Genomic DNA, 25,452 nt, shown 5'->3' on the forward strand with positions numbered 1-25,452 from the left:
CCAGATGAACCCAATAAAAGCGCCAGTGGCACTAGTTGGTTCAGTTTTTTGTTCTGCCTCTTTGTTAGCAGTCTAGTGACCACAGATTTTATGATATCGTTTTTTATGGATCATCTTCAAACTTCACAACAGTATTCGAGGCCTTGGGGAACAGTGTGTACAAAACACACAGCGATGTGAAAACAATGCGGCATAATGTCATTCATGCGCTTGCTACTTTAGGCATTTCAGCGTGAGACAAAAATACTATGAGGCAAAAGTGAGAACCAGGAAATTTACTGCAATAACTTGAGCTGTGAGTCACACTGCCCGAGTGTAGGCCTGTGGTATGCCACCGCTATTAACTCTGGCAAAGGAGAACTTAAACCATAAAATCTAAACCTAAGGTAAGAAAACAAATGAATGATATCCAGTAGGTCAAATTACCCTCCTTCAAAGCAAGAGAAAGCCTGCGTGTGCCGTTGACATGTGACATGATGTAAACGCAGATTAACACGTGACCACTAAGAGCTACGATACAGAGTTAGAAGAAAAAGTCCACAATGAAAAAGAGCGAAGGAATATTTTCATTTTCATACTTTATTTATGCACAGTATCCGTCATACCACAAATAACAGAGGAACGAGAAGAATCAGGTTAACAAAAAGCAAGGGCAGTGAAAGGAAACATACAAACATCCCTGTGGCTCTAACTGTAGCCTGTAGTGGTTCTGTACCCTGACTAGCCCAACTTATGATGATCTCTGTTAAGGGGTTGTTTTTGTTTTTAAATCCCTCTTTCAGTTCAGATTCTCAATGTGAGACATGTAAACACGCAGATTAAACGTAGAGATCTCATTTTGGTCCTGATATATGTGACAGCTGCAGGGCTTAAAAGCTGTGGTAAAAAGTCTTCCTTAATTTGGCAGTTCATTTTGAAGATTCACTGTTTTAATTTGTACATATTGGTAATTAAAACACAAACAAAAAAAACAAAACAAAAAACCCCAAAGAAATACAGAAATAAACAAACTGCTTGACGCACCTGACTGAAATCAAAAAAAGACTGTTTGGCACCGGTAAACAAAAAGCCATTAGAAGCAATTTCCACACATTTGTCTGCTTATATTTCAGCATTTTAGCCAAACAGGTCCGGCTACATGACAGCGAAACTGGGAAGAGACATGAAAGCGCACGATGCTGCTTGGACTGGGATGGTGGGGGTTTGTCTAATTCTGCGCGGTAAGGTGGGAAACTTCATGCTCCACACCAGGCATCTCTGTATTTCATGCAAGGGGTCATTCTCATGCTTAGATCAGGCCTCGCCTCACGCATGCACACACGATATATATAAAGAATGGACGTATTTCGGCCCCGCAGGAAGGGCTCTGAAATCCTCATTAGCATTAACGTGGTTTAGTTACATAAGGAGTCAGCCCTGAGACGACCAAGGCAAGAGGGCATTCAACGGTTCCACGCACAGTAAGTGCTGCATATTCTCTATATGACACTGAGTAGAAAACAATGGATAAGTAGTGGAAATACATATAACAAGGTTTGCTGATACCAAAGCTACCAAAGATTCAGCCAAATGTTATATATCTCTTCTTAGGGCTAATCTAAACATAGAAATGTCCGAACCGTCTACGGTAATAAAAGCACATTCAGTTCGTAGTATAAAATCTGCAAGTAGCTCGTCGCTTCGAAACATATTTACATAAAAGACCCCCCAGAAACGAATAAATAAAACAAAAACACGGTCGACTCACGACAGAGGGGTTAGACGTCGCTCTGAACGTAAAAGCTGTCTTTTAAACAGAACATTAAAACAGGGACAAAGCCCCTTTTTTTGTTTTTCCCAATTAGGACCCTCTCTTTAGAAGAAAACGTACGACAGTTATATAGCAACGCTGTTTATATCGTAATACTAAACTTTACAATGATACCAGACGTGTAATGCATCCTAGAGTCTACTGCTCGTACAGAGTCAGAAAATAAGCATGCAACAGAGATTTGCTTTGTGCATATGGAAAATAGCATCGTTATCATTCAAAACACTGCGACTCTTTAGCCACACTTTTCTGACCCTATAGCCACTGTAGGCAACATCTGTTGCATTGAAAAAACCTAGACAGTTTGTAACTGTAGCACAGTTTGATTCAGCTTCTCCATGTCAGGTTAGGTATACTGTAGTTTTACATGAGCTACAAAACAACAGATACAAACAGCCCCTGTTTAAGGGTTTCGGTTATTTTTTTTCACTGGGAAAAAAAGGCCAGAGGAGGAAGAGTGGAGAAAAAAACACTACAAGGACAGCAATAGAAATGTGTTATTCCACTTCTACTTTGGCACTCATGTAACAGTATACTACCTCTTTTTTTGTTTGTTTCTTTTAGTATATAAATATAATTTACACATGTAGCAGTTCAGAAGTAGATAAAGCCGGGACAGAGCAGAAAAAATAGGTTCCGTATTTGTTGTGCATTGCAGCTCTTTGTGTGGTGACATGGGGGAAGCATGAGAGGTGGGATGAGCTGGAAAACTGATTAAATACCTAAAGAGATAGTAACTGATACTGACACATATTTGTTCACAAGGTAAAGGCTGCGGGTCTGGAAAAAGAGGCAGAGAGTTAGAATAAAAGAACATACTGTGAGATGTTTGGGAAAGCGATTCTCTTTAGATTGTACATATATGGTTTTCACACTTTGCTCCTCTCTCCTCGGTCATTTCTCGATGCGGGTGTTGATAGCTAGTAGACGGAGCACTGCGGAGGATGAATCGAGTCTGTTGACAGCGGGGTGTTTGGTTGAGACCGGAAAGAACCTGTATACAGTGACAGTCATTCTTTTTTTGTGTGGTTTTCCTTCTTTAAAATCTCCGTTCTCTCTCTCCTCATACCACGCTGTGCAGGGATGGATGGAGGAACTGAGGGTTGATGTAGGAAAAGCCGGCGAACTCGCCCTGGTCGATGTTGGCAATGACCAGCTGGTCCGGAGGGGTGAGGACGGGTTGGGTACGCGTGAAAAACTTGTCAAAGTTTTCTGCTCCTTTGCCGCACTGAAAGAGATAAATAAAAAAAAAGGGATGTCAGATGCAGAAAAGGGTCAGTTATCTTTTTGATCACCGGGCAGTAAAAAGCTGGTTAACAGTAACAGGATTGGAGTGGCATGATGAAAGGCGCTTCCTCGCTTTCGTTAGAAAGCTTCACAACAGTCCCAGGGAAGGGGTGCAGGAAAATGTCAAAGCCTGATGTGTAGCCGGGCAGATGCTGTAATTAGATTAGGAGCTAACCCCAAGCACCCACAGTGGAGGTCATTAGCATCGGTTTGTGGCCCCGCTCGGGGCTTTCATGTGTCTAAGCTGCTGAATATATATACGGTTATAGCCGTGTGTTGTGCACAGTCACGACACTTACAGGAAAATGAGATGAATTCACTCTGAATGAATAATCCACAACAAAAACAAACCTGTAGTGCATTTCAGAGCCTGCTGTTCCCAACGCATTTTCCTCAGGAGACATATCAGCATGTGAGGCATTTTCAGCTTCTTCTATAATATTACAGAAGCCAAACCATAAAGGCTCAGATGGAGGCTTTGTTTGGCAGTCCCTTCAGACCAATTAATGACACAGTGTACGAGATCACAACTGTGATACACCGCATAGCCCCCTGAATGGATGGATCTGCTTTTAGCAGTGTTTTCCTCCCCCTTGTGTGAGGAGAGGCAGACACATCCGCTGTGCAACCCGGCATCTATCAGGGCCTTTGTGTGGAAGTGAAGGGGAACTCTGCTCTTGGAGAGCTATTTTTAATCATTGGTGGCAGCGGTTGTGTTGCTTCAAGCGCTGTAGGCAGCGAGGGGATGGAGCACGTGGGGGTCCGCAAACAGAGAATGGAGCGTTTGTGGTGACAGCAGGATGTTTAGGTGTCAGCAGCAGGCAGCGGGGCAGGTGGCTGCAGCTGGGATGCAGCCTTCAGTTCTTCAGAGTGCATATAAACCACAACACCAGCTGGAGGTGAACGAGAATACAAACAAAAGACGAGTGTTTGTTTTTTATGTTTGTGTTCTTTAGAATTGTTTAGGTCCCACTTTGCATGATTTATTTGAATTTATTGTTTTTTTGTGGGGCTTTTTTGCCGAAAGGTGAATAAACCCCCAATAAATAATTTAACGTTGCTGCTTTACGATCATTTGTGATATTATACTAGACCATGTAAACACCAATCAAATCTTTCTGCATCTGGAAATATTCACCTGAAGGAACAGATTTCACGAAATGCAACATAGAAACAAAAAAATACAACAAAAGGTGTTTTTTCCGTTTAGCTCAGCTGGAGCCATGTATTGATAAAAAGAAGCTGAGGCAAAGATGAAATGATAGAACGTGTCACTAAATGCACAAAAAAATATATGTTTTAAAAAAGCACCAAACAAACTAATTCACCTCCAAGTATGTGTTGAATTCATAAAATTCTACTAACACATAAAATCACATAATAAGTAATTATCCGGGAAATTTCCAGAATAAAACAAAAATATATTAACGCATTAGTGCCAAATATTATAGGAAGGATTAAGCAAACTGACAGTGCAGGTTGTATTTCTGGGCTTTTTCACTCATTTTCAGTGATGTCCTTGTACCCGAACATTTTCAGGGGAATATTTTTAATTTTTTAATCCATTTAACTTTGACCTATAAATGATTTAAGTGTTAAAAACGGGCATCTAACTCAATGAACGAAGCAGTGTTTTGTTTACACATTACAGACAATTTGGAAGATAATTCATTTTAAATGTAAATCAGTAGCATCCAGGCTTACTTTTCCAAACTTTTGGTTCAAATCATCGCCAATATGCATGGAGGAGGTCAGGATGGAGTGGCTGCATTTCAGCCAGCGATGTTGGGAATTTTGTCAAAATTGTTCAAATTATTAATTTTTGATGCACTATGCAATGCAAATCTGAGAAGCAGAAGAAGCGTGGGATCATCTTGACAGAGAACAGAACAAAAGGCAGCCAACATTCAAAGAAAAGCTTTGAATGTCTTTCAAGAAGCCTCGAGAACTATTCCTGAAGACTAATGAAAGGAATGACAAGAAAGCTGAGAGTTCAGACTATGTTTAAGAATAAAGGTGGTCAAACCAAATGTTGACTTTCAAGGTCGTTAGAATTACACAAATTCTTTCTTAGCCTTATATACAGGATTTTCATGCATGTTTGTATATTTTATTAGTTGCAACTATTTCCAATTTTCCTAGTAAAATATAAAGAGATGAGGGGTGGCTTAAGACTTTTGCACAGCACAGCTTCAGTGTTGTTCTTTCATGTTGGAAGCACACTCAGCCTCCACTCACCACTTTGGGTTTAAATGGTGGCTGGATCTCTCTGTTGGCCAGGCGCTCCCAGTCGATGCGTCTGAAGAAGGCCTGCTCTCTGATGTCTCTCTCACCCTCCAGGCCACAGCCGAGACGCTTTGAGGGGTGCTTGGTCATCAGCTGGTGACAAACGGAGGAAGAAAAAGAAGAGATGGAGGCAGCTTGAGGGGAAGAAGGTAAAAATAGGACAGCAGGAGGACTGTGAAAGGATCTTAAAAACGTAAATATAGAAATGGCATATTTTAAATCCTTGCTTCCATCGGCAACATTATGCAGAGCCAGACTGACACTCAACCAGCTTATATATAGTTACAAGCAATCACGCCACCTTTTCATCGCTGCTTTTTTTTTTCTGAATCAACAGCCGCTTTTAATTTCAACTGTGAATCATTTGTTGCAAATGAAATGTGAAGAAAATAATAAGAGGGGTCAGGATAGTCTCTCTCGTCAGCGGCTCTGAGACGATGAAAGATATTTATAGTGGCGGGACGCAGCCACAGGATGTAATATCATAATAAATGAAGGCGGGTGTGTTATTAAAAACTCAATCAGACCGCGCTTGAATCTTAATAGAATTGTCTCCGGTTTCTAAATTTGCTGTGAAAACTCATTTCCATGTTGGTAAACAATCATAATAATGACGACCTTGATGCCAACTTGACTGTGATGATGTCAAAGTCCCCAGGTGTGAGAAAAAACCCCAGGTGGTCACTAAATAAAGGGTTAGTGTTGAAAGCCATGGAAATCGGTGATTTGGTGCATTTTTCCACATAAATGTTAGTGTGAAAAATTATTTCCTGCTACAGTGAAGCAGCATATTCTTAAAAAGGATCCTTAAAAATGACTGGTAATATTTATAATGTATTTACATCACTGTGGGCCGTGTTGCTAGGCAATCGAGCACAAGTCGGATTGCTTCTAGTCACCGATTTGAGAAAATGCAAAAAAGGTTAAAAGTAGCTTAAAGTTGCTTGTTTGGTGTAACAGTGTGTGTCTGGTTCGAGAAACAAACCCTGACGATGACAAGTTGTACTGCTGTTACCAAAACTGGTCCAAACTGGGAGTCATTTTCCAGGCGTGGAGGGTGTAATGAAAAACATGGGACACATTTGCTGTTGCAGTGTTCTGTCTCTACAGTTTTTTATTGCACTTTTATCAAAGTGCAATAAAAAACTGACTGGAGATCCCATGAGGAAGAGCATCTAAAGCAATGTTTTTTTTTAGCTACAACATGCTTGTACCATATTGGATCCCCTTTTGCTTTAATTCTTTGTCGCATAGATTCAAAAAGGTGTTGGAAACACTTTCGTGTTGACATGATGGTATCACCCAGTTGCTGCAGATTTGTCGGCTGCACATGCTTGACGAGAATCTACCGTTTCACCACATCCCAAAGATGCTCTACTGGATTGAGATCTGGTGACGGTGGGGGTCATTTCAGTACATTGCATATATTGTCATGTTCAAGATTATTTGAGCTTTGTGACATGGCACCACCACGCTGGTGGAAGCGGTTTTTCAGGTAGTACTCAGGTGTGGCGTTTAAAAGATGCTCAGCTGAAACTAAGGTGGAAGAGTGTACTAGGAAAAATATCCCCCTCACCGCTATATCACCACCAGCAGGCGGAATCACCGATAAAGCAGGATGAATCAAGGCTTTCTTGTTGTTTATATCAAACTCTGAGCCTAATATCAGAATAGTGCAGCAGAAACTGAGACTCAGACCAAGCAACAGTAACAAGCTGTACCCTTCATATTTTTTGTTGACAGGAGTGGAACACGATGTAGTCGTCTGCTACAAGTTTCAACACGTTGCACATTCAGAGATGTTTTTCTGCAGCTTTTGAAGTAGCTTGAGTCTAACGAATGACTATTTCAGTCATTGCTCACAGGATATTTTCTCTTTTTCTCTGTAAATCTACATTTCTAAATGCTCTGAGTTAATGCCATGTTATTGCTGATTAGGTATTCCTGTTAATGAGCAGTTAATGAAGTGGTTAGTGAGTTAAATCTGCAATAACTGTACAATGCTATCACGTCAATATGGACCAAAATCTGTGAGGAATGTTTCCAGGATCTTGATGAATCTATGACATGAAGAAATAAGGCAGCTCAGAAAAGGAGGTCCAATTTCTGTTTTCTAGTTTGATCACTCATGTCTGACATGCCTCTGATGTTCAGTGTTTGGGTTCTCAGCAGCACGTAACACCAACTTAGAGCGGATAAAAATAATAATACTATACACTAACTACGATAACTATAAGTGTCCAGTAAGTATGTCTACAATGGCAGCAAACAAGTAATTACTGTATAGCAGCTGCTCCAGGGTAGAGCAGTGGACTCTCTGAGAGCAACGTTTGAGCTTAAGGGGTTAAAAGCTTTTGTGTCCAACAGATCAGACAGGATTCTTTGTTTCATGATTTGAGCTTTGATAAATATAACATAATATTTTTTCATTAAATCATACCCGACTCTTGCACACGACAGCTACTGAAACCAGCTTTCTGTTATATCCTATATCATTATACCCTGGAGGTTCAGCTACCAGTAGCAGAGCGGTGTCCTGTGAAGTGAGATTAATGACTTACCGAGCTGTGTCGAGCTTAAAGCCAGAGTTTTCTGTGGCTCTACCTGGCTAAACCTTTTTACTGTGGATCTGGTACTAATTGAATCTCAAGCCTTCTGCTCAAGGAGTTCTCTTAACAAATAAACAGATTTAGCAAAGAAGCAGGAGCCTTTTATCTGAAGTCCTTTGGCCTTTTACACAATACTTACTCCTTTGCAGATGGACACAGCTTCTTTAGACATGGACTTGGGGTAGGACACATTGTGCTCCATGATAGACTGGAAGAGCTCGTCCTCGTCTTCTCCATCAAACGGCGGCTGAAGAGAACAGAAGCAGTGTCGGAGAGTTCAGACAAAAGATGATGATGATGATGATGATGATGATAATGAAGATGACGATTTGCAGCTTGTTATGTGGAAGACACTTAGGCGGCAACTCTGGCAGGTGAAGGTGATTCGCTGTGGTGTTAAGTGTGTTATGAGGCGTTGCTATCTCTGTAAGCTGTTGTTGTACTTACGGTTCCTGTGTGGTTCACTCCAGGTTACTCAAAGCAGCGACACGTCTTATGAGCGGTAAACAAACAGCAAATCCTGGTATAACAGTTTATGTGATTGTTTTCAAGCATGAACCACCTAAACTAAGAAAAATGTCTTCCTCCAGACTGTTGCCTGGAAACTGGAAACCTTTTATTCACACCTTAAGTATCTGAGCCAAGGTAACTTGCGATTTCTTTTTCCAAGGACACACACTGGTTATAATAATAAGACGAAATATTGCAGTGCTTTGCTGCAGTCACTTTTAATCTTCAATCAAAACCAAACTATTCACAGAGATATTGTGAGGCTTCTCACTATTCTCTTTCATTTCTGAGCATTGGGAAGATAATTACTTGTCATTCCCCCTGTCTCTCTTTTTCTTCAACAAATTGCTCGTCTTTCATTAATACAGCTGGAGCCACTTCAGCTAGCTGCTGTTTCCGTCATCAGTTAATCTGATTACTATGCTAGCCGATCTTAATTAATTAATTTTCATCTAAAATGTCAGAATATAGAGAAGGAGAAAATGCCCCACAGTTTCCTAGAGATTGAAGGCACATCTCGAAATCTCTTTGTTTAAAGCAGATGGTCAGTGGCATAGTACAGGAGCTCATCGGGCTCATCATGCCTCAAAACTCACAGGTTACTATAATGTGTGGAGTAAAGAAAGAAAGTGATAAGCTTTGTTGCTTTGTGGGAAGAAAAAACTCTGGAAACTCTGGCAGAACCAGGAGGAGGGTCAGCCATGTGTTCCATCCAAAGTGGGATGGATGCTAGCTTTCCTAACAAGACCAGGTTTTCCAGGGGAACAGCCAATAAGACTTCAAGAAATCAGAGATCCAAATGACTGCAGGAAACGCTTTGAATGCAGGCTGTGCTTGAGTGGCAGCTAATATTAAAATGTGAGCTATATCTGATTAACTTGCAACAGGTTTAAGCACAATTTTAAGAATACATTTGTAAGTACAACTGGTGCATGAAAAACAACGCATTACCTGTCCTGCCAGCATCTCGTACAGAAGAACTCCATAGGCCCACCAGTCCACTGATTTCCCATAAGGCTGGTATGCTATAATCTGAAAGTAATGAGAAAAGAAAATATATTCAAAAAGTGGAATAACTGTGAGGGCATGAAGCAACAACATCCCTGCTGTCAAAATCCTTTTCTAACCTGCCTTTATTCTGTCACTGCTGCTCGACTCTGTGCAGAAAAAGGTGACGACTGCAGTGTTGTACTGTATGCAACCAAAGGCAGACACAGTGAACGTATCAGAGAAAAGTGAACAAGCAAATCAACCGCCATTAAACACATTCAGCTATTCCGAGCTTCCATAACAAAAGCGTTTTCTCCTACCATCCAATTTGCCATCCCACAACTGCCTCCCACACACAGACTACACACGCGAAATGATAATCACGGAGACGCAAAAGCAACGCGCTAAAGCACAGCTGCACACAAACGCAGCAATTTATGCAGCTCCCAAAGTTATAATTTGTAGCTTGGCTTTCTTGGGAGATAAACCCACAGCCATGCGAGGTGCAAATGTTTACATCTTTCTCTGGATTCATTAACTTAAGAAAAAAAAATACAGTTTAGAGTTAAAGCCTTGTCAATCTCTGTCAATGTTCCTGCATATTTAATGATTTAGAAAGTTATTAATATGTGGTGTTATTTTAGCAGGTGGAGTAGTAGTCAGGAAGTTTAAAAAAAAGAAAACGACTAAGAGTAAGGGCTTCCCTCACCTCCCACCTGGGAGATGCTCCCCTCTGAATCATTGCAGACAGATTGTATATGTACGTATATATGCGTATGCATGCACATAATACTAAACACATAATCACACATTTCATCACCCTGAGTGACTCATCTCCTCCTTTTACTCTTAACTCTATTTCTGTTCCTTTTATTAGTGATCTGAAGTCTTTCTCTTTCCGAGCATCCACCCACAAATAATATTTTCTTTGAGCATCTGATTTCATGAGCCTCAGAGCAGCTCCGGTGCTCCTTGTCGTGATGAGTGTGAGTGGTTAAAAAAAAGAAAGTGATTAAAAAAAAAGCCCATCACAGATCACTTAAACGACTCACAGGCTTGAGAGATGTCTTGATATCCAAGAAACTTCAAACCATAACGGTGACATGAAGGCACACACCCACATCTTTCTGTTCATTTATTCACACTTTTTAAAAAGCCTGGGCTGACTTTTTAACACATTATTACTCCAATGGTTTCAATCTTTCTCCATAATTCACTATAAGCTCTGTTGGATTCCACAATTCGGTGTTTTTATGCACTCATGAAAGACTTCCAAGGTCTGTTTTTAGAAAAATGAACATTTGAAGTGTTTATATGCACTAAATTTATAAATTGTAAAGTTTTTATGGATTCTTTTTAAACTGTTATATTACTAGTATGGTTAATCTGTGGTGGGCAAAATTAAGTTACATTAAGTTATCAGTGCTAATTTTTTTATTTGTTATCAGAATAGGGAGCTTTTAATTTCATTAATTTGCACATACACAGGTAGAATAATTAAATTCATTCTCCAACCAGCTTGGTCTCACACTGTCCACAGAAACATCGGCTTAAAGCAGCTTGCATGGCTTTATAGGTAATCTGTTTCAAAGCAGGCCTATAGTGCAGTACATGGTAAAAGATATGTTCCCCCTCCACCTAACTACTGTTCTCTTTTTTCAAAGTAGAAATCAAATTTAAAACAGTAAAAATCTCATTTTTCGTTCTACGATTTCAGTCACTGTAATGAAAATGCAAAGTTCAAGTACTGGACAATCAGAAAGACCGACAAAACTCCATTACATTACAGTATTAAACCAATAAGAAAGTCCCCAAAGAACCTGCACAGTAGTAATGTCGTCTTTGTTTTGTTACTCTCATTGTAATCCCTGGGTTTTGTTTTGTTTTGTTGTTGTTTTTTTGTTGCAGACATCTCACCTCCGGTGCGATGTAGTCTGGGGTGCCGCAGAAAGTGCGCGTGGTCATTCCTTCGTACATGTTTTCCTTACACATGCCAAAGTCTGCTATCTTGATGTGGCCCTCGTAGTCCAGCATCACATTGTCGAGCTTCAGATCCCTGCAGCAGAGGCGGCATTTGTGTGAGTGCATTTGCGACTCCTTTAATACTTCTTACATGCGGCTAAGCCAATATTTCTGCACCGTCTCTGAGCAGTTTATCTGCCTGCGGCGTACATCATACACTGAGTAATAAGCAGTAATTTCTAGGTCTGAAATTATTTTCCCATCAGCTTTTTATCTCTATGCTGTCGTTGCTCTTACAATTCAGCCCGCATCTCTGCTTGTGTTTTATGTCTCGATTCTTCATTTTCCTCCCCACCCCCGGCCTTCTGGCGGTTACGTCTGTCACATACTAGACTCTGTATGTCAAGCAGAGCGCTACTCGCATATGAAGAATGAACGTGAGCATTTGGCTGAAGTACTGAAAAGGAGCGGGGTGACCTTGGCCTCCTTCAATCACATTTTTTTTTTTAGAATTGAGTGATCAGTATGGATGTAATACTGTGGCTTAGGGAAAGACTGACGATCAAGGCATAGCTACATGTCCATTTTAATCTCTTTGTTTAGGGGCTCAGGAGATAGTGCGGGTTATCTACTAACAGGATGGTCAATGATTAAATCCTCGGCTCCTTCCTGATTATCACTGGGAAAGACACTGAACCACAGGTTGGGCCCGGTGAGTCAATCGTCTGTACGAATGTGTGTCTGAAGAGGCGATTGAGGCTTGCAGTAAAAAAGTGCTCGAGTGTTAAAATTAAATGCAGTTAGTGATGAAACATCATGACAAGCATCAACACCTGTCACCCACCTGTAGATGATCCCCTTTCGGTGCAAGAAAAACAAACCGACAGCAATCTCTGCGGCATAAAACCTGCAAAATTGAAAAACAGACATAATATACGAGCCATAAAATAGGCTGTATATCTTCCCAAAAGAAAACTGTCTGGGAATATATTAAAGGTTCCCTTTCCCTTTCCCTAAAGAATAATAAATTACAAATCATGGTGACCTGACACTATGAGCAAGCCAGAGTGTGTCACTGAGGGAAAATGCACCAAATAAAAACTTTCAGCTGGGGTTTGTAATGCGTCTTTTCAGCAGACGGTGCTTCGTGTTGTAGATTGTTATTTTTTGTTGCGTTCTTTTTCGCTCTCTTCTGAAAGTAGGCTGTTATATTTCTTGACACCTATTTGACAAGTCTGCTCTGATGGACAGAATGAAAAGAGTTGAAATTACAGAGAAGTGCTTCCTGTGATGGGCGTAGAAAGTATGACTAGCAGCAGTGTGGAGACCACAGATCATGGAGTGTCAATGAAATCCAGCGACAGAAGAGGCAAGCAAAATAACTATTAACCACTTGAAGTGGGGGAGTTAAACTCGTCTCAGCTACGACACGGGTGAAGAATGAAGCATCGCGTTGACTGACGTTTAGTGGAGCTATAAATACCCACGCAACTGAACCAACCGTCAGGTGCAAAGCAGTGTGTAACCAGGTAGACGGGGCTTTAGTCACACTCATATTGTGACAGGAAAGGTGAATGAATGAAAGGTAGTAGTGCTTTTTTCCCCTTGTTGCAGGAATGCACTGATCCAGCGTTTTCAGTTACAATCTGATTCGATATCTGCTGACGCAGAGCCTTCTTCAAGTTTTGGGCGTCAGTACAACAGATCATCTGCCTCCATCTCACCCTAACCCCAGCATCCTCCTCACAGCAACCCTCTGCAAGTCCTCCTTCACTCCATTCATCAGTCTTCTCTGTTGTCTTCCTTATTTCCTCATGCCTGGCAGCTTTATCTTCAACATCCTTCGTCCTGTATATCCACTATCCCTCCTCTGCACATTTGCAAACCTTCTCAGCTTTGCCTCTCTAACCAAATTTCTGTTGCTCTGATCGTTCTGATATACTCATTCCTAATCCTGATCTCCCTTGACGAAAATCTTATTAAGTACCGATCCCAAAATTGAATTAATAAGCCCTAGTCCCCATTGTGAGGAACAGAACGGGAATTATTTTTAAATGTTAAAGGCAGCATTGGGTCCAACTTAAACATGGCCCGAGTTCACAAATTAACTGTTGCAAATAAAAAACAAGTAGGAAGAGAAATTTACTGAACTGCTTTTGTGTTACCAAGACGATGACAGACAAGGCAATCAAAATACATGGAGCCATGCAAATAAAAGCTTATGCAAGAGGATGCACTTTCCCAACGTAGCCACAATAGCTCGTTTTTCAGCCAAAATAAGCTGTTTCTCTTAAGTTCTCTACAAGTGTTACTTGTTTACTTTTCTTACTCAAGAAATAAGCTGCCTGTGTAGGTGATACTGCATGTCCAGGCTTCGTCCTCACTCATCTCCCTCCACGCTACATGACATCATAGAACTGAACTGGATAGATAGGGCCATACATCAGCTTAGAGTCACCAGTACAAATACCAGATTGGTGCATCCTGAATACTCAGACACCACTGGCCCATGAGCTGCACCGAGACTCTCTGTTTTCAGCCTTTTATCTAGCATAATCATATTGTTATATTTAAAATATAACATATCTTAGAATCACCTAAAAATAATGTTATTTCAATATGATTTTCCTCATAATTTGACACTCATCTTGTCAATATGTACCAGGTTAAAAGGAATACTATAGTTCACACATTACTCTACTATAGTACTGGGGCATCATTACTGTAAGTATGTGTACTTTTAAATAACTTGACGTGACTATAAAACATGTAAGCTGCCTGCAGGATATCAACATCAACATCCTTACACAGCCTGTGGCTCCTTAAACTTGCCCATACGCTGGATATGATACATGAGGTCTCCTCCGTTAATGTACTCCATCACAAAGTACAACCGATCCTACACACACACAAAAAAAGAAGAAAAAAAATTAGTTATTGTCCACGATTACATAAAGATAAACACCTCACACTGTGAATCTGTGCAGATATAATATTCAGTGTCTAAAAGTCTACAGCCATATATCTTAGAGTTACAGTATAATTCAGACTGAATACATTCTTCTATTAAAGCCTGCTGTACAGATTATAGATCTATATTATAGGACACAAAGGTTTGATCATTAAATATAATTTTATTTAAGGACTTCTTGAGTCACCCGGTCTACGCACAGAGTTGACGTCATACAGGAGGACTTTGTATTCAAAGGGTGGTCTCAGTTCAGTTTCAATTTTCTCTGCAGGAGCACCGTTCAAATAAATGTAAGTAGGAAAAGCAAATATAGACGTAATGACAGACACACACAATAGGACACACAGATTGAGCACTAAGTAACGGCTCCCTTTGTAAATTAAACGGATATTTTTGGAAGTGTGATTAAAAACTTTGACGTCAGCAGGGGTTGAAGTTTCTACACACCACTGTCTGGAAGCAGGAGTGGAGCTGCGTGAGGAAGGGCGGTTTGTCTCTCAGGGCCAAGACTCTCTTCTCCACCATTGTACATTCGACGTCATCGTCCTGGATCACGACATCTTTCTTCAGGATCTTTATAGCGTACAGCTCCTCCGTCGACTTCATCTCAGCCAGCATCACCTGCAACGGGGGGAGACGCCAAGAGCCAAAGCCACCATAAGACAAAGATAAAAAACAAAATCAAGCAAATGAAAAAGCACAGGAGCATCTATTTTCTCTCACCTTGCCGAAGCTGCCCTTCCCGAGCAGAGCCAGGAAGTTGAAGTCATTGAGTCGGACCCGGTCCATATTCCCTGACGGGAAGCTGAACCGCCGGTGGTCTGATGGCGTGATCACTTTCTTACCGTGTCCCAGCTTTGCTTTCTGCAGAGACAGACGTGTGTTAGGATACAGACTGCATTCACTCACGTGCCAAATAGAGTCAAATTAGAGTTTGAGCGTGGATAAGGTTTGCACATTTTTGTTCTGTGCTTCAGATTTTGTTTTTGCTTGTAAATAACTGTAAGCATGATCCCAGCAAAGTTAAAGAAAAGAACTTAATCACCACCACCTTAATTTGTGACAGTCAAGAGGATGAAGGAAGTATACATGCCACCCGTTGCTGTTGTTTTCCAGTTTATGATAAGATATAAAAATCAGAAAACCATACTGTAACAACTCACAATGTAATACCAACAAAAACATGTCAAAATGTGATAAAAAATATCTTTCGGAATGTTTGAAAATGCAACAAATTCTAATAAATTATGGTCAACGTGACAGTTCTTTACACGAAAGCATGCTGTAACACATTTACACCTCATTTAAGATTATATTTTACAAATGGAGTTTTCGTGATTTGTTACATTTTCAATCTCTCTGGAGATATTTTAAAATGTTTCGCATGCTGACAATCACATTAATGCATGGGAGTTGCTTCTGTAATTGTTAGTTATTACATTGTGATATCGTTACAAAGAACAATGACAGACACATGCATCCATACAAAAAAAAAAGAAAAGAAAAACAGGTTTGCTGCATAATCACAAGAAAATATAAAGTCAAGCTTGTTTAATCCTTCCAGAGCCAACAGTAATCAGCATCTAATTTTTTTCTGGCACGCGTGGCAGTTTCTTTGTTATATTCAAACATCCTCGGTTATTCAGCGAGATCTCACTACTGGTGCATTTTGGGAAACTGTCTGGTGGACAGTCAGCGGGGGTTGCCAGTGTTGTGAGGATCCCTGTTGTTATAATCACTGCTCTGCTGAGCGTCTTTGAACAAAAAAAAGGGGCAATTAGGACCCTGCCAGCTCCCATCACGGGTCCAGCGGTTGTCTGTTTCTGTCAGATGGAGCACACAAAAAACAACAACAAAAAGAAAAACATACAACCAGTGTGAGCCACGAGAGCTGTTTCCAGGACAACCGTTTCTCTACTCTTTACTAAATGTGACGGTATACTTCACTTAATACTTATCACATATTTATTGGACTCGGGTCACGTGGTTTTATGCGTACATCTGGTTAGGTCAGTGAGCAGCTGATTATTCTAAACATTAAGTAGGTATGTCAGTAAACAAGCAGGGCGGGATGAGTGATTTTCATTTTGACCCTGAGTGCCGCCTGATCCACTAATTCACTGCGGTTAATGAATTTCACCTGACAGTCCAAGTGTAATTGAGGTGGAGAGGAGACAACTGTGATGAAAATGAACTGACCAGATATTTGCAGGAGTGCGCAAAAGCGCGGGAGACAGGAAAAATCTAAATAAACAGCAGTCTACAGTCAGCGTGACCACACTCGAGGTTCCCTAGGGTGGTAACTCCACAGCTGAGGTCAGCTCACAGCAGCTCACAGTGCAGGCCAGAGTACAGGCCATATTTAATTTGGAGTTAAAATCTCCCTTTAATTCAATTTTAGGTGTTACAGGCCTAAAAAAAAATGTGGAAACAAAAATATGAGATAAAAAATGATGGTTTTATTTTGAAATTGCACACGAAATTGTTTTATGTTGCTAGGTAGATCTGACATGCCGCATTGCTGCTGCTCTTTTTATTAAATAGTAACACATTTGGATAAGACGGTAAACACTAGGTCGTGCTGTTGATTGCAACTGAAGTTCAGCTTCCACCGCTTGCTCCACTGATACCCTTACCTTGGAAGGACACCTAGTGGTCATTCCTCAAACACAAAACTGCACCTATCTAACATGGACCAGCTGCCGGTATATAGCGTATAAAAGAAACCGGCACGTCTCCAACACAAGCACTCACACAATATCGACACAAAGATGCTGTGGCCACACAAAAGTTAGGCAAACCGTTACAAAGCAGCCACTCACTGGTCTCTTAATAAATCTAGGACTGCCACTGTGTTGAGGGATCTGGCATGTGTGAGTGTTCATCAGTGCCTCATATTTTAACATTTAGACTCTTGACTAAAGAGACACTAATAATAAAACTAATTGGAAAGTCTGCCTTTGGGGTTTGTGCCAGTATCTTTCTCAAAAAGACTTAAGAAAACATCATGGATTGGACTTAAAGGTGTTAATCTTGTCTTACAGAGCCTCTCGGTAAACTTCTCTGTGCTCCATAAGTTTACAACAGAGGGACAGACGACAGACTGCTGTCTGCTGTTTGTGTATTAGAAGATATGAGGGACATAAGCTAAAGAGTGTACACGCGGCATCTTTATAATCATAATGAAACTGTTAAAGACTAAAAACACAAAAAGAATTTAAGTCATTCGCTTTCTTTGTTCTTTTATTTTTCATGTTGCTTAAATGTTTTTGAACCTCCTGCATGAAAGATGAAGATGTTGCAGTCAGTTTGGAGCACTTTCTGTAGTTCAGAGATTTTTTATTCTTCTGAGTCATTCTATATATAGCTAATGTCATGTTTTAGCAATCTGAGTTACACAGATCAAGCAGATACTTACCAACATAGTGCTCTGTCTACTTTGCCTTGTGTCCTGTGTTAAGTTTTACAGAGAAACAGAAAACAACTGGAAACAGCAGGCTTTGCTGATTAAAACCGCCCAGTAGATCACTGGCACCAATCATTCCAGTATTAGAGATACTAGCGAGCTGTCTGCACAAAGCCCGTAAGTAATACAGAAGCATCTGCTGCAGCGCTACCAGACTTCAGAGCAGTTTCTTTCCTCAAGCTTCTGATGCTACCGAATCCATCCTCCCGAGGTCAAGATGAAAAATGCCTTCTGTTTTTAAAATTATTCATTCTTTCTTTTATTTATTGATTTATTTGTCTAGTGGCACGAAGGTTCTACATCTACAATTTTGATGTAAAACCCTGGCAGGAATTCATCTATCGTTTTGAATATATTTGTGCACAAAACAAGGATTGTGGATTTTGTCCTTGACACTGGAATAAAAAAGGGGGGATGCATTAATGGGTGGCGTCAGCGGGTGGAGGAATGTTTACTGCAAGCAGAACCCTTCTTTTTTTCCACTGCTTGTACCTGACTATTGCTTTAACACAGGCTTGAAAAATTGCGAGCCACTCCTCTGCAGCCATTTGCAAGTGCTGCAAATGTCAGACTTTGCTGATGTGACCTTCAATGCGAACACACCAGGAGTTGTGAAAACCTCAAAATGTGTAATTCATTCATCGTAATGTGTGGTTCGTTTTACTTTATGCTTACATGTGATTATGAGCCTGAGACAAGGAGAGAGTATAAGAGTGCTCGAGAGGAGTTAGAGAAAGAAGACAATTTATTACAAAGGGTCTGTAACAGCAAGCAAATTGGGCTGATTCAACTGTGTGCTGTTGAAAGCCATTGTTAGTAAATCAGATTGATTTGTGGAATCCCAGCAGAGATTCACAAACAATCCTAATTCGGTAAGTAAATTAAGTGCGAGGCAAGCTACAAGTGAGAGAAAAAAAATTAGATGAAGCAGGCAGGGGAGCTACCTTCAGATAGTGGATATTTAACTGGCAGTCCTAGAAGAAAGGAGGAAACTCAAAGGTTAGCCGGTGTGTGCGAGCGTGTGGACAGAGACAAGAGAAGACATTATTCTGATCACTTGTAATCCTAAAATCGTAATTGGCCCGGAAAACAGAGAGATTCCTGCTCTGTCACATCTGTCGCATCCCGCCTTAGTTTCCACGGCAACCGCACAGTCGTGCATAGACGCGAGCCTTGGAGGAAAGTCGAGGTCAGCGTCGTACGGCGTGGAGAGAAAAGAAGCGAAAAAATTAAAAACAAAGCAGAGAGAGTCGGCGCTTTGAGGACTTGCTGTGAGTTTACACAGAGTATTAAAACCTCCGCCTGCCCACGCGCAGGGCTGGACTTTAATAAAACGCCTCTCGCTCTCTGCCGTCTCGGTTTTCCTGTTTTTTAAAAAAAAATCTCTTGCAGTTTTGCACCTGTTTTCATTGCACTGTTCAATATAGCAGCCACCTTAATAATATGGACATAAAGAGGTCGTGAGTTTTATTTAAGGCTGCATGCTGTAAGGTGTTAAAACAATGAACAACCTGCAGTCGACAGCGAGGCCACTAGAGAGCCAACTTAAAGCCTGCTTCCACTGACTTGATTAGAAGGACTGTGCTGGGGCTGCTGCATGCTTATTTCACTTGGCTCTAAACATGTCAATGCGAAACATTTTCAAAGCCTTTAGTCGTGTTTTTAAAGGACTATGCATCGTTTCAGTTTTGAATTATAAAAGTGATGTGGAATCAAATATGTTTAAACATCTTAGTGAGCCTGGAAGCGCAACTGAGGGAGAAATCCAGACGAAAAACATGATTTTCAATTTAAAAAATAATCAAATTTTAGACATCAAGGACTCTTTGACACAGTGTATGAGGGCTTCTTGGGAGTTCTCGTTTTACTCAAATGTTAACATAATAAAAAAACTAAAATTGTTTTTTTTTTTTCCAAACATCTTGAACGTTAATGTTTTAAATCTCTGCTGCTGCAAACAGCTTATGGTCAAATCCACTGAGGCCTGGGAAATGTAGCCTCAAAGCTTACCTTTCCAATTCAACAACAAAGCTACCCTCGAGTCAGAGTACAAACCCAGCGGTCCACATGGGATTATGGCACTTCATGTGCACAAACTTACAGTTTAAACCTCTAAGTGAGCTTTTTTCAATACACACAACTGTTGTCATGCATATTTTATAAATTCTCCTACAGATTTTCTTCTAAAGTAAAACTACCTGTGCCTATGCAGCACTTATTGTATTTCTTGCCTTTTATTTGAAGCCGATTTTCATTTACGATTTTCATAGACTTGTTGAATAGCAGCTTCTGCAGCGAGCACCAGCGTGAGAAAGATAAATTATCATCTGCTGCTGTACTTCCCACATAGGGGTCTCTGGGATTTGCATCCTTCGTTGTCCGGTCTGTCTCCCGCTTCTGCGTGGTCTTATTTGTGCTGCTTGCACCTTCTTGTTTCAGCTCGCCAAGCTTTTAATGCACAGTATACACAATTGTAATTTAAAAAACAAGAGCTGATGATCTCCCTCTCAGGCGCACAGGGTGAAAAGCACAAGTAGGAACGGGATGAGGTTACCATGGTGACAAGGACACACATTTTGTTAAAATGAGTGCGTACAAGTACAATAGACACGTATGACAAAGGAAATCTAGTTATGCCTTTATTAGAGTTAGAAATCGCGCAGCTCCTCACCTCAAACTTCTGTCGGAGCTCAAGGTTGACATCATCCACCTCGGGAATGGGAACATTGTAGTACTCTCCCTCTTCCTGGTTCAGCAACTTGTACCTGACAGTAAAGAAAGCAGAGAGATGTTTGTCGAAATGTGCAAAAACTGAGTGCATTTATTATTCAGTTTTCAAAACACATCACAATCTTTATTCGACAGAGTGCCTGTTTTTAGATGAAGCTGTTTGCAGACCTGTTCTGTGAGCAGTAAACACTTAGTCACGTGAAATACACAAGACTTTCACAAGACTTTATGTCGTCCTGTGGAAAACTAAGTACACCCTTACTGCTTAATTAAGTAGGTAAGCAGCAGCCAGGTGGTGCTAATCAAATGCACTTGATTAACTGATTATCAGTAAGTGTGAGGCGCCTCTATAAAAGCAAAATTTTGGGAAGTTTGCTGGTCCGAAACATGCATGTGAGTGTTAACACAATGCTATAATTGTCACGATCCTGGGTCTTTTGACCCTGCGTTTTGAGTTTTAGTTTATGGTTTACGTTTAAGCCCTTCAGGTTTTCTAGTTCATTTTTTATCATGCCATGCCATGTTATAGTTTGTTATTAGATTCCCCTTGTGTCTTCCACCCTTGTTAAGTCTCCCTTGGCCTTTATGTGTTTCATGTCTGTGTCTTACGTCGTCAAGTTCAGGTTGTCATGTCTGCGACTTATGTTTCCTGTTTTACTTTGAAGAGATCTTGTGTTCCTGTGTTCATCGTGTTTAGTTTTACTCTTTCCCTGCGAGTTCATTATGTTCATGTGGGTTGTGCTGTTTTGATCTTTATAGTTATTATTTCCCTAGGTTTCAGTTATGGTTATCATAGGCTTAGTTCTTGTAATATGACTTTCCATGTGTTCCATGTTGTGTCTACTGTGCCTTTCTGTACCATGTTTCAGGTCCCTATGTTCTGTCTCCCCAGTTGCTGTTAAGTTTACATGTTTAGAGTTCAGTCAGTGTGTTTCCTGTTTTACTTTGAAGGTCCGTGTCTCATGTCAGTGTTTCTAGTTTTGCTTCCCTTGTCTCGTCCAGCCCGATTACTCCCAGCTGTGCTCTCCTTCTGTGTCTCATTCCCTCGTTATCCCTCAGTGTATTTAAGCCCTGTGTTTCTCTTTGTCAGTGTCTTAATCTCCCTCATAGTTGTGTGATTCGCCATGTGGTTTCATGTATGAGTTATTTGTAGTTTTCTCAGTTTAGTTTTGTTCTTTGTTTCCTTTCCAAGCCTGCAATAAAGCAGTATTTTGAGTTAACTTTTGTCTCGGTGAGTTTTGTGTTTGGGTCCTTCTCTTCCCTGCACACAGCCGAAACATGACAATAATCTTCCCAGGAGTGGACAGCCGCTGCAAAAATCCATAAAGCACCATTTTAGACTCCACAAGCCTCAGTTACATCATGTTACATATCACAGTTTAGGTTTGGAGTGAACTCCACTGTATACCAAAGTATTCTAGAGGTAAATGTAAGGTAATCTGCCTGACAGCTAAAGCTTGGCCAATGGGAATTTGAGCCCCAGCACAAAAGCAAATCTACAACAGCATGGCTTAAAAAGCAAATAATTAAGTGCTGCAATGACCTAGTCAAAGTCTAGACCTCAACCCGTGTGATGGGACCTTAAGAGTGTAAATGTCCCCAAACCTCAATGAATAGAAGCAACGTTAAGAGTGAAGAGTGGGAAGACGAGCGGGCCAAAATTCCTCCTTATTGATGTAAGAGAATGACAAAAGTCACACAGAAAACAGTTACTACAACTTATTACTGCTAAAGGATGTATTTAGTTCTCACAGGACTGCAGAGTCCTCCTCTACTTCCAGTATAGACATCTTCCAGCCACTTGTCTAACGACCTGTAATAACCAGTAAAAAAAAATAGCAGCGCGCACACATGCATACAGTACGCCTAAAAATGTTTTGGTCCGGTGTCTCGGAAACTACTGCAGGCATTTCCCAGAGCTTATAACTGTGCTCACAGCAGCAGTCAATCAGACTTGGTTTAGGCTAAGTCGCTGCAGGTATGCTAACATGGTTTATGGAAGAGTCATTTTAACAGGTCTGTGAGTGTGTGTTTATCAGACTGAGACAAAGCAGCCAGACAAAGACGGAGAGGCGAGGAAATGAGTCTAGTAGGTGAAGTTTGTCAGCGTGAGTGGACCTGGCTGCAGATGGCATTTCCGTCTGTTTTACGCACACCCTGCGGCCGTTTTGTTGTGGTCAGTGTCATGTCGACTTTACAAGTTGGCAACCTGCGATGACAAATAAGCTCTATATTAAATAAAGCAGATGATCTACAATATGACGTTTAAAACTAGCTTCCATTGCTGTCTGAGTTTTTGTAAATATGACTTTCCAGTGTTACTGGCACTGACAGAATTTAAAGCTCGTGGTTGTTTATATAAACACAAAGAGACACACGTACGAACTGTATTTTGACTCTTATAAAACAGCGCGGACAAAAGCCAACTAAAAGTGTTCACATTGACCATCCTCCTATTCAGCTCTCTGAACGCCCACAATCATGCACAAACAATGAATGCATGAATGATGCCTGAAAATGAGGCTACTGGACAGTAGTCCTTCCATTCATGCAGTCCTCCAACAGTATAACAGCATGGTGCACATACATAACTGCAGAACTTCCCACAATTATCACAATTATAAGTGGCATCCTCTAACCTGGGATATCATTGGAAATTTGAAGTGTCATTGATAAATACAATTTATTCATTAATGTTTGTAATTGTAAATTGGGTCCATGCATAATTAGGAACACAATGAAGGTATGTAGTGTGTGTGTCTGTGTGTGTGTGTGTCACTGGGTTTATTTCCAGACTGTAAATGTATGTGATGTTCACACATGAAACAGTAACTTAACACTAACTCTGTACTCGGTGATACATACGGTACTCAGTACAGCACAGTAATAGAAGATATCATTTATATTACTGATGCTCCATTATGTTTTTTACCACTTATCTTGGCTTTCTACCACAGATTATGATAACAGCAATTGCTATTATGTGAGGGGGAAAGAGAATAAGCTTAATATGAAGGAAGTTGGACTATTATGACTTCTGCCAAATCCTGGCATCATCCTGGATTTTAAAAGTCGCGTAGCACTCCACAAGTTTCATATAATTAGTTCACTATTAGTTTAAAGAGTGAATTACTGAACTGATTGATGTAAATTCTACTTTTTTTACTGACTGATAGAACAACCATCAAATAAAGCTTCTTTAGCCACATTTCTAATTGTTGAAATGCATGAGTGAGTGTACGAGAGTCAGAAACATAACGGACCATCCAACTGTAGGAGCTTTGATGAGCTCAGACACTCCAAACGACATGGACCCCATGAAGTCATTCCGAGTGGTTCGGTCCCAGTCCCACACCTCGATGGACAGACGACGGTCCTTGTCCGATGCTTTCAGCTTACTGAGCACATATACACAAAGCAGGAGGGAAAGTAACACAGTGATGTCATGCTTAATATTCGCCTGATTTAATGAAAGTATGATAAAAATGTCATTTAAACAAACACACACATACAAACTTTGTCACTTACAAGGTGAAGGACTCATTCCAGCACGGGTTGAGAGAGGAACGGATGGTCCTGGTCTTCTGTTTGGTTTCATTCTTTGGATCCGGGATGAGCTTGAGTTTAACATATGGGTCTGATAAACCATTTGGATCCATTGGAATCAGGTTCCTGGCTTCTCCGACTAGAAGAAATACGACACAAAGAAAATATGGTAAGACTTTATGATACAACCCATGACTTAGGCTGTAATTCCCCTGTAATTAAATTGAATTAAATGCATTTTATTTTGAAATTACAAAGTAATTATATTAAAGAAGCACACTAGAATAAGGAGGTAACAAGTCAGGTTTTTACAGGAAACAAAGAAATAATTATGCTATAAGTAAATCTAAGAAGTGTGTTATTTAGGTGCTGTATGATTTCCTGGTAATTCAGTGGAAAAACTAAAAGTTTTCCTCATCTTAGATCATAAGTACGCTCTACTTTTTGGGGAGTGGGACATACTACGGAGTGGCTTACCCCTGTCTGACTTCTGGGTATTTTACAGGAGAGAAGACACATTATACATATAAGTAGTAAGTAATTATATAAAACAGGACAAATTAATAATACAAAGTCAAACAGAACATTAAATCCACTCCGTAATACAGCACACGCCCAGGAAAGTACAGTGTACATATGACGGGGAATATTGTTTAGAAATATTACCTGTAATTATGCAGTATTTAAAATTATTAAAGTATTACTTTAAATTTTCTTACAGCATAATTATTATTTTGTTTCCTGTAAAAAGCTGACTTGTTACTGCCATACTATGCCTTTATTTTTGTAGGGAGTTAGAGCATAATTTCAAAATAAATCCATTAAAATTTCATTTAATTACAGGGGAATTATGCCATTATTCACAGGCCATATTATAAAGAGTTACCAAAAATATAAGCGTAAGAGTATTTGCCACCCACCTCCCAGCTAAACGCAAAGACTGTGACTTCGCACTGACTCAGGGGTTAAAAGGCGCACAGATGGGAGAACGTAGATGAAGTGTTGATGAGAGGGATGGATAGAAAGAAAGAGGGGTGAGTCACTGCAAGTCAGTCTATGGCTGAACAGCCAACAAGAATGATCTGACCTTCACTCAGAAGCAAATTATCTGTTTGTACTCTACTGTATACATGGGATTCTTCTTTAGATAGACAGGCAGATGGCTGATCAAATCAGGCACCACATATGTTTATAACAGGTGCTGCAAGGCAAAGCATACTGTCAAAATTCACTTAAGTATAAGTGTGAAAAAACACCAACAGAAGTGTACTGCTGGTGGGTGTTA

At 40.4% G+C, this 25,452-nt stretch overlaps 1 protein-coding gene across 3 annotated transcripts in view; it reads right to left on the minus strand.

The window, feature by feature from the left end:
- Window positions 1-561: 561 nt before the first annotated feature.
- Window positions 562-25,452, minus strand: part of prkcab (protein kinase C, alpha, b) — a 148,834-nt gene continuing 123,943 nt past the window's right edge. For 2 of the 3 annotated variants that reach the window (XM_082532010.1, XM_082532008.1), the window contains 13 exons: window positions 24,150-24,306; window positions 23,885-24,019; window positions 20,563-20,656; window positions 18,836-18,865; window positions 15,149-15,289; window positions 14,873-15,046; window positions 14,262-14,353; window positions 12,299-12,361; window positions 11,410-11,548; window positions 9,454-9,534; window positions 8,132-8,239; window positions 5,336-5,476; window positions 562-3,038 (listed from right to left, as the gene is read on the minus strand). In XM_082532010.1, coding sequence (XP_082388136.1) covers window positions 2,874-3,038; window positions 5,336-5,476; window positions 8,132-8,239; window positions 9,454-9,534; window positions 11,410-11,548; window positions 12,299-12,361; window positions 14,262-14,353; window positions 14,873-15,046; window positions 15,149-15,289; window positions 18,836-18,865; window positions 20,563-20,656; window positions 23,885-24,019; window positions 24,150-24,306 — 1,520 coding nt within the window. In that variant the 3' untranslated portion in view covers window positions 562-2,873. The remainder of the gene's footprint in view (window positions 3,039-5,335; window positions 5,477-8,131; window positions 8,240-9,453; window positions 9,535-11,409; window positions 11,549-12,298; window positions 12,362-14,261; window positions 14,354-14,872; window positions 15,047-15,148; window positions 15,290-18,835; window positions 18,866-20,562; window positions 20,657-23,884; window positions 24,020-24,149; window positions 24,307-25,452) is intronic. The other variant, XM_082532009.1, reaches the window with a different exon arrangement.

The sequence above is a fragment of the Aulonocara stuartgranti genome, assembly GCF_965226115.1.
Source record: "Aulonocara stuartgranti genome assembly, chromosome: 4".
NCBI classification, from domain to species: domain Eukaryota; kingdom Metazoa; phylum Chordata; class Actinopteri; order Cichliformes; family Cichlidae; genus Aulonocara; species Aulonocara stuartgranti.